General features: G+C 68.5%; 1 protein-coding gene across 1 annotated transcript; it reads left to right on the top strand.

Annotated features, from left to right (window-relative positions):
• Nucleotides 1–7,348: 7,348 nt before the first annotated feature.
• Nucleotides 7,349–8,439, top strand: LOC140903694 (heparan sulfate glucosamine 3-O-sulfotransferase 1). Its single transcript, XM_073325390.1, has one exon. It carries the CDS (start codon nt 7,437–7,439, stop codon nt 8,349–8,351), a length of 915 nt encoding a protein of 304 aa, XP_073181491.1. The 5' UTR covers nt 7,349–7,436; the 3' UTR covers nt 8,352–8,439.
• The last annotated feature ends 201 nt before the right edge of the window (nt 8,440–8,640 follow it).

Here is an 8,640-nt window from a genome sequence, read left to right as displayed (position 1 = left end):
GGGGACCATGGCCAGGTCCCCAGGGCCTTCACTGTGCTCGCGAGCACATGATCCCCGGCTGTCTTCAGGGTGGGAGGAGCCGGGTGGGAGCCAGGACTCCTGGGTTCCAGCCCTGAGAGGGGGCTATGGGCTGGGCATACGGATGGGGGCTTCTTTCCCCACCCTTGGTGGGACTGGGGTCCAGGGGTGGGATTGCACATCTGGCCGTGGCCCTGTGCCCCCTTGGGGCCTCTGACAGCCTCCTGGGTCACTGGGCCTTGGCCCCAGCTTTGCAAGGGAGTGGGCCAGGCCAGGCCAGGGGGGAGGGGCCCAAGCTGTGGGTGCTGGGAGGAGGGACAGCCTGGCTCCTGGTCAGTTCCCAGTCCCTACCCTTGTTGTCCCAGTAACCCTGGAGGGGCTGCCCCAGACCAGGGCCCCGTGGTGACCAGCGCTGCACAGAGATGTGCCCTGCCCCAAGGAGCTCCCGGGCTGGAGAGACCACAGGCGGCTCAGAGCCCCAGTGGACAGATGGAGAAACTGAGGCACGGGGGGGCAGTGATGCCCACAACCACCTACAGGCCAGGAACAGAGCTGAGGTCTTGACTCCTGACCTGCTGTCTGTGGCCCAGGTTCTATCGCAGTGGCCGTGGGCAAGTCCCTTGGCCTGGAGCTCCCAAGACATGGGGCACCATGTCTATGAATGACACTGGCATCACACCCCTGGTGGCTTTGGCAATCAGTGCTATCGACTTGTGCCTCAGTTTCCCTGACCCTGCTGAGGTGGGGGAGGGGCTCAGCCCCTGTGGCAGCATGGTGGCTGGGTAAGCAGCTGGCTGCCTGTCCTCACCCCCGTGCCACCCTCTGTGGCCAGTCGGGCGGAAATGGCAGATAACGAAGTGTGAAAAGCGTCACCTGTGAGCCGGCCTGGAAGCTGCTCCCCTGCATTATTGATGCGGTGGGGGGGTCTCAGGCAGCTCCTGGTCCGTTTCCATTAGCGTCTCCTCCAGCCGTGGGGGGTATGGGGCCCGGGCAGCACCAGGAGCGTGGCAGTGAGCTGGGGTGGCCCGGCAAGGCGCACTCAGAGGGCAGCGGGGCCAGGGGGTGATTGCAGGGAGGGGCTGGGCTCGCTGGGCAAGGCTGTAGCTAGCAGAGGGGCAATCAGTGGGGCGGGAGATACCCTGGCCGAGCAGCAATGGATGGGGTGAGACCCTGGTGCTGGGCCCCCATGGCTCTCGCTTCTGTCCGCACAGGGCCCTACCCCCTCTGTGCCAAGCCAGCTCCCCACGCTGGGCCCACATAGTGCCCAGGCCTCAGGCCAGCCTTCCCTGCTCGGGCAATGATCCGCCGAGCAGGGCCACATCAGGGAGTTTCCCACGTGGGAGAGGGGGGCTCAGGACACCCAGCCCCCCTCCCCATGGGCAGACTCAGCCCCCTTCCTGCCCCATAGGCTGAATTAAAAGAAACCCAACCCCCTCACCCCCCCGGGGTCCTGCTGTTGATGGGCGTGGGCCCCAAGTCCTTAGGCCAGGGCTGGGCACCTGGGGTGGGCACTCGCCCCTGGACTCAGGCACTGGTGTGCCTAACTCCTAGAGGTGCTGCCACCCAGGGGACCCCTGAGCTGAGTGTCTAGGCTGCCCACCCCATGCGTGGGGAGAGCTGGCTCCCAGGCCAGAACCCCAGCTGCCTAAGCCGTCCAGGAGTGAAATGCAGAGGAGGGGGGCCTAGGCCCTGCCCCTCACAGGTTTTTAGCTCCTGCTGGCCCGGGCCTCCAGGCATCTGACTGCCAGGCTGAGAGCGGTGCCCATCTCTGCCCAGAGTTCTCAGCCGGCGCGAGCGACGCACCACGTGGCAGCCAACAGCTTGGTGGCCAGGGCATTTCCTGAGACGTGAGCTGGGTTCGAGGCCCTGATCTGGGGCAAGGACTTGAACCCACGTGGCCTGTGAGTGCCCGATTCCCGGGCCATGGGCTCTGCGGGGGTGGGGAGCTCAGCCGCTCCTGCTGGCACTGTTCTGCTTCGTGTAAATAATCAGCGGGTAGTTGGGCCAGGCTGGGAGGGGCCCCGGGCCAGGTCTCTGCCCTCAGCAGGGGCCCAGGCCCCAGCACTTGCTTGCCCCAGTGGATGTGAGGCCAGGCTGCAGGGCTGAGGCCTGCTCCTGAGGTGCCTATGGGGGTGGCCCCCATGGGGGCCACCTGCTGTGGGAGCCCCATGTCAGGGGGTGCCCAGGCTCCCAGCAGCCCTCGGATTCAGGCTTCTTTGCACATGCCGACCAGCGGAGAGGTGACGCCTGCAGGGTTAGGTGCCAGCTGGGCATGGGGTTGTGAATGCCAATGGCAGATGCCCCTCGGCACCATTGTGGGCCTGTCCCTGCTCCCGGAGGCGGCGAGGCCTGGGGCGATGCCACTAGATGCAGCTTGGCAGGCCTGGGTCACGTCCCTGCATGGCCCTGGTCTGCCACCAAGCCCAGCTCCTGTTTCAGGCTCTGGCCCTAGTCCCCTCTGTCCAATGGGGCTCACAGCATGGCCCCCGCGGGAGGGGCTGTGGGGACAGTGGGGACCAGAGCGGCCCCTGGCCTTGGGGTCAGTAACCCTCTGAGTGAGACCCCTGGATGGTTTTGGGGGGATTCAACCCGAACTCTGCATGACTGAGTGGCTGGGAAGTGCTGGCGGCTCCAGCCCTAGAGGGGGTCAAAGAGACTCGTCCCCAGGCCCCAGCAAGCTGAGCTACAGCCAGGCCCAGAGCCTGATACCACACCCTGGCTGCCTGCCCCGCTCGGGGTCTCCTGCAGCTGGGCTGGGCTCCTACTGGCTGCTTCCCAACTCGGGCGAGCAAGAGGGCAGTGCTGGGAGGGGGAGATGGGACAATTGTCTGGCTCTGGACAGAGCTCAGCAGGTGTGGGGCTGTGCACGCTGCCCCCTGCCTGCCTGTACCCTGGGGGGACCGACAGCTCCCCGCTGCCCCTTTCAGCCCTGGACGGCGCCGGGGGAGTGAATACGGGTCCATGGGGCTTGGGGGCTGTGGATGATTCTCTGCTTGTGTCAGGGTGGCTGCCAACCTCCGCCCCCAAAGACGGTGCCCCTTGGAAGGGGCCCTGCTCTCTGAGTGTATCCCCGTGTGGGGGGCTGGGTTTCCCGTCACTGCTGCTCCCAGGAAATGGACCCGTGTGCCAAGCTCCCACGAGCCATTGCCATTGGCTCGGGCAGGGCGGAGGCGTGAAGGGCTGATACCAGGCCTGCTGCAGGAGACCTGGGCCTGAGGCCTGCTGCAGGAGAGCAGCAGAGAAACGGGCAGGCGGGGAAGAAAGCGGTCTTGGGGGCAGAAGGCTTGTGGGTCCAGCGCTGGAATCAAGAGAGCTGAGTGGTTGCTGAGCCCCTTAGTCTCGCTGTACCTCAGTTTCTCCTCTTTGTTTAGGCTGTGAGCTCCCCGGGGCAGTGCCCGGCACTGGGGGCCCCACCTCACGCAGAGCCAAGGGGTTGAGCTGGAACTCGGGGGGAGCCCCCGAAACGGGCAGGATCTGGGGAGGGGAGAAGAGGGGAGGCAGCGGGCTGCAAAGGGAGGGAGGGAAAGTCGGGGAGGGGCACTGCAGAGATTCTCTCTGCCAGACATTAATTTTTGAAGCCTCCCTTAATGATTTAACACCTGCTGCTCCCCCGGGAGGGCGAGGGGGAGGTCAGTGGGTTGTGAACTCTGGGTGAACTTGAGCTACGGAATCTGTGTAATTGTGTCACACACACACACACACACCCATGGGGGGGTGGGGGGGTGGGAAGAGCTGGCCCATTTAAAGGGCAGGTGTCCTGCTTTGGCAGGTGGGTAGGACGGGCTGGGCAAGCCCAGCTCTCGGGGTGGCAGTGAGCGGGCAGGGTGGATACCCAGCCCAGAGCCTGGCTCTTTGGGCCCCTGTGCAATGCTGAGGCCAGGGAGTGGGGCCAATGGCTACCTGCCCCCCCCCCCGCCCCACACACACCAGAGGAGGGACCACACGTGGGCGCAGGGGGTGGTACCCTCTGGCCCTCGGCCTGCACTTCGCATCCCTGCATTAAATCTTATGGTTACAGCGCAGAACTGGGAGCCAGGACGCCGGGGTTCCATCCCAGCTCGGGGAGGGGAGCGGGGGCTGGGAGCCAGGACGCCTGGGTTCCATCCCAGCTCTGACTTGCTGTGGGCTTGGGGGTAAGTTCCTCCTCCCCCCGGCTCTGTGGATGCCTGGCCCCACCCTGCGAGGGGGAAGCGGGCTCGGAGCCAGAGCCCCTGACGGGGAGTCGGGCACATGGGGCTCTGTGTGGCCTGGGGCCGGGCGGGGCCGGGCACAACCAGAGGGGGGCGGGGCAGGGGCGGCTCGGGGGCGGGGCCGGGGGGGCCGGCAGGTTACAAAGCCGCTGGCCCCGGCACCCCGGAGCCGCGCTGACTCCCGGGCTGCAGGAGCCGCCCCGCGGACGGAACGAGCCGAGCCGAGCCGGGCCGGGCCGGGCCGGGCCGAGGCCCAGCGGCGGGTCCCTCCCAGGGGTCGGATCGGCGGTGTCGCTTCGCTCCCGGACCAGCCAGTGAGTTGCAGCCCCCGGCCGGATCCCTCCCCCAGCCCGGCTCCGGGAGCAGCCCCCGGTCCAGTTCCAAGCTGCCGCCTCCCCTGGGCTGGGATCGTGCTCGGACGTAGCGAGAGACGTCCAGGGCAGCTGGGGAAACTGAGGCAGGGGGCGGCTGGAAGGCGGGGGGCGGAGGCGGAAGCGGGGGGCGCCGCAGTGTGGAGCTGCCCGTGCGGACCCGGGCGGCTGGACCCGAACACGTGTTCTCAGGTGGGTCCCAAGGGTGGCGCCGGGGCATCCCGGGGACCTGCCGACCCAAGGCGAGCCCCGACACCCCCCGTCCCCCCCAGCAGGGCGCGCTCCCGTCTGGCAACCAGCTCGGGAACTAGGGCAGGGGGGCGAGTGATGAGGGGTGTGGGCGGGGAGGGGACATGGATATGGGGGGGCGAGGGGGGCTGTGGGGGGAGGGGGCAGGCTGAGTCAGGGGCTCCTCAGAGCTGGGCGCCGGTGGGGGGCGGCGTTGTAACCCATTTACACTCGTTCCGGGGGGGCCTGGCTCCCAGCCCTGCCGGAGACGCCGCCGCCTGCACTGGGGGGGGGGGGCAGGCAGGGAGGGGCGCCGGGCTAGGGGGCCCGGAGCAGGAGTGTTTCTCACCCCTGTGTGCCCAGGTCTGTGCCCCTGGAGGGGAAGGGCAGGCCCCGGTACAGGTGCCAGGACTGGGGGGGTTGGGTCCCCGGTACAATGGCGTGCGGGGAAGGAGATGGGGGCCGGGCCCTTGGTACGGTGCTGTCCCGGCTGGGTCCCTGGCATGATGCCACCCGGGGCATTGACTGGGTGCCCTGCAGGCGCTGAATCTGCCCCCTGTGCGCGGTGCCCCCCGAGGAGAGGTGCTGGGGCTCGAGCAGTTCATTCATAACTGGGGGGCCAGGCTCAGCCCAGACAAGCCATGGCACAAATTAAGCCCTGGGGCCCCCTCTCCCCTCCTCGGCGGTCAGCTGGATTCCTGGGGGGGGGCGCTGCAGCCACACAGGGGGCCCCCGGGGGCTGGGGCTCAATCTCCCCCACCCCCATATTGAGGCTTTTGTCCCTTTAAACACCCTCCCGTGCCCGCGGTGACAGTCTGCGCTGCCACCCCCGGCTCCCCTCTAATTAGCATCCGCCAGGAAGTGGGGATCGTCCCCGGGGGCTCCGCCTCGTCAGAGCGAAACACGTCACCGAGCCAAACAGCGGCCCCCGGAGAGACGGGCAGGACCCGCAGTGCCAGGAGCTGGGAGTGACCCCGGCCCTGCTCCAGCCCCTCCGGGGCGGATGTCACTAGCCCCAGAGGGGAAGCTGAGAGAGGGGAGACCCATCCAAGACCCCACATTTCCTTAACTCCAGGGAGAGAACCCAGGAGTCCTGGCTCGCAGCCCTCCCCCATTCTAACCACTATTACCCTCTCTGAGCCGGGGAGAGAACCCAGGAGTCCTGGCTCCCAGACCCGCCCCCCAACCACTAAACCCCACTCCCCTCCTGGAGCCGGGAGAGAACCCAGGAGTCCTGGCTCCCAGACCCCCCCCCCAACCACTAAACCCCACTCCCCTCCTGGAGCCGGGAGAGAACCCAGGAGTCCTGGCTCCCAGCCTCCAGGAGCTGGGGGGTTCACATTGGCTCTGTCCTGCCCGTCAGCGTGGGGGCGCGGGTGCCGGGTCTGTCTGTGCCCCCCCCCCAGAGCCGGGCCGGCAGCGGGGCCCCTCCCCCGCGGCACTGGGGCGCTGGGAGCGGCCCCTCCTGCCTCGGTTTCCCGCCGCCGGGCAGACGCTTGGGCCCGGCCCGGAGAGAGGCCGGAATCTGCCCCCCTTGTTGGCCGGGGGGCGCCGCCGAGAGATGAGTTTGCTGGGTCTCAGCAGCCCCTCCCCAGCTGCAGATCCGGCCCCTCCCGGCGGGGGCGCGCGGAACCCCCCCGCGCGGTGTCCACGGCGACACACCCTCCCCCGGGGGCCGGGACACGGGGCTCGACGCTCGCTGACGCCAGCGGGGCTCCCGGGGGCTCAGTGAGGGCGTCAGGCGGGGGACGTGCGTTGCCGGGGGGCTCCCTGGTGCCCCGCTCAGCCGGAGCAGCAGCTCCTGTGGGGCGGGGCTGGCCGGGCCTGTGTGGGCACGTGGGGGGTGTTTGTGTGTGTGGGGGGCTGATCGCTGCACACCGGTCGGGAAGAACCCCCCCCCCCAAGCCCTGGGCAGATTGGCGGGGGGGGGGGGTCACCTGCCTCTGCAGTGGGGGCAGGGGTCACTTGCCGGTTTAAACTGGTGTAAATGGGGGAGGGTGGACCTTGGGGGTCTTTAAACCCAGCGCGGAGGAGCTGCTCTGGGTCTGCTGGGGGGGCATGGCTGGTGAGGTGGGGGGTTGAGAATGGACCTGGGGGGGACTGTCAGCATGGCAGGGGGAGCATGCATGCACTCTGCGGGGGCCCTGATGCCCAACTGGGCACTCCGTGCCAGGAGGTGCCTGCCCCAGGGGCTGTTATTTCACGCAGGTCAGTCCCGATCCATCCCCGGGCTGCTCCGGCTGGGTCACTTTGTGCCGGGGAATCAGAGGGAGCCCTGTGCGTCCTACTGATGCCCCGTTTCTCCCCTTCCTCCCGCAGGGGGCTGCGTCAGGCGTTGAGGAGCCGGTTAATCGAACGAGGGTTCCAGCACCGGAGCCGCCCTGGGAAGCGGAGCGGGGCTGGAATCCTGCGAGATGCACGGGGGCCGTAGCGCCCCGCTGCCCCTTTGAGCGGAGACAGTGCCAGGGAAGGGGCTCTGCCAGCCAGCAGCAGGGCGGGGCCCCCTGGGAGCAAGGGAAGGGAGCCCCTGCAGTTAACCCTGGCCATGGAAGGGGGGTGGCTGTGAGACCCCCAGCTGCTGCCAAGAGCCCAGGCTACTTGTGCCCATCTTCCCTGGGCAAGGGCAGCCATGGCCTGCTGGTGGGCCGGCTGGCTGCTCCTGCTGGCAGAGGCTGGGGGGGCCTGCCTGGAGCAGGGGACGCTGGAGTCCTGGGCGCAGGCGGCTCCACGGCTGGGAAACGCGTCCGGGTTCCAAGTCAGCAGCCTGCAGCGCCGCCTGCCCCAGGGGATCATCATCGGGGTGCGGAAGGGGGGCACACGAGCCCTGCTGGAGATGCTGGCGCTGCACCCCCAGGTGGCCGCTGCCCGCTCCGAGGTGCACTTCTTCAACCGGGAGGAGAACTACCGCCGGGGGCTGGGCTGGTACCGCCAGCAGATGCCCCTCTCGCGCCCTGGCCAGCTCACCGTGGAGAAGACCCCAGGCTACTTCTCCTCCCCCCGGGTCCCCGCGCGCGTCCGTGCCCTGGCCCCTGGCATGCGGTTGCTGCTCATCGTGCGGGACCCGGTGGAGCGGCTGGTGTCGGACTACACCCAGATCCTGCACAACCGCCAGGCGCGCTGCAAGCCCTACCCGCCCCTGGAGCAGCTCCTGGTGCGGGGGGACCGGGGCCTCGACACCCGCTACAAGCCCATCCAGCGCAGCCTCTACGCCCTGCACCTGGCCCGCTGGCTGGCCGCCTTCCCCCCAGCCCACATCCACGTGGTGGACGGTGGCGGCCTGATCCGCGAGCCCCTGGCCGAGCTGCGCCGCGTGGAGCAGTTCCTGGGCCTGGCGCCCCGGCTGGGCCCCGACAACTTCTACTTCAACCAGACCAAGGGCTTCTACTGCCTGCAGGCCGGGGCCCGCCAGCGCTGCCTGGACGAGTCCAAGGGGCGGCCACACCCGCCCATCGCCAAGCTGCTGCTGGAGCAGCTCTGCACCTACTTCAGCGCCCACAACGAGCACTTCTTCAGCCTGGTGGGGCGCACGTTCAACTGGTGCTGAGTGGGCCTGGGGCCCGCAGGGGCAGAGCCCCCCCAGGCAGAGGCTGTGAAATGTTGGTATCAGGACAGGCAGGGCAGCTCCCCCCACCCCCGAGCTCAGAGGACTTAGGTGCTCAGAGCAGGCTGCGAGGGGGGTCCTGCTGGGGCTGGATCCCCTGGGCACAGGAGTGTAGATGGGAAAGGGGGTGGGAGGAACCAATCAGGGCAGGAGCAGGGGGCTCCTCCCTGCCGGGACAAGGCCGAGGTCCACAGCTGCCCCAGAAGCACACTCCCAAAAGGGCCCAGAAAGA

This window comes from Lepidochelys kempii, chromosome 26, assembly GCF_965140285.1.
Source record: "Lepidochelys kempii isolate rLepKem1 chromosome 26, rLepKem1.hap1, whole genome shotgun sequence".
Lineage (NCBI taxonomy): Eukaryota > Metazoa > Chordata > Testudines > Cheloniidae > Lepidochelys > Lepidochelys kempii.
This window is presented reverse-complemented; position numbering and strand designations above follow the sequence as displayed.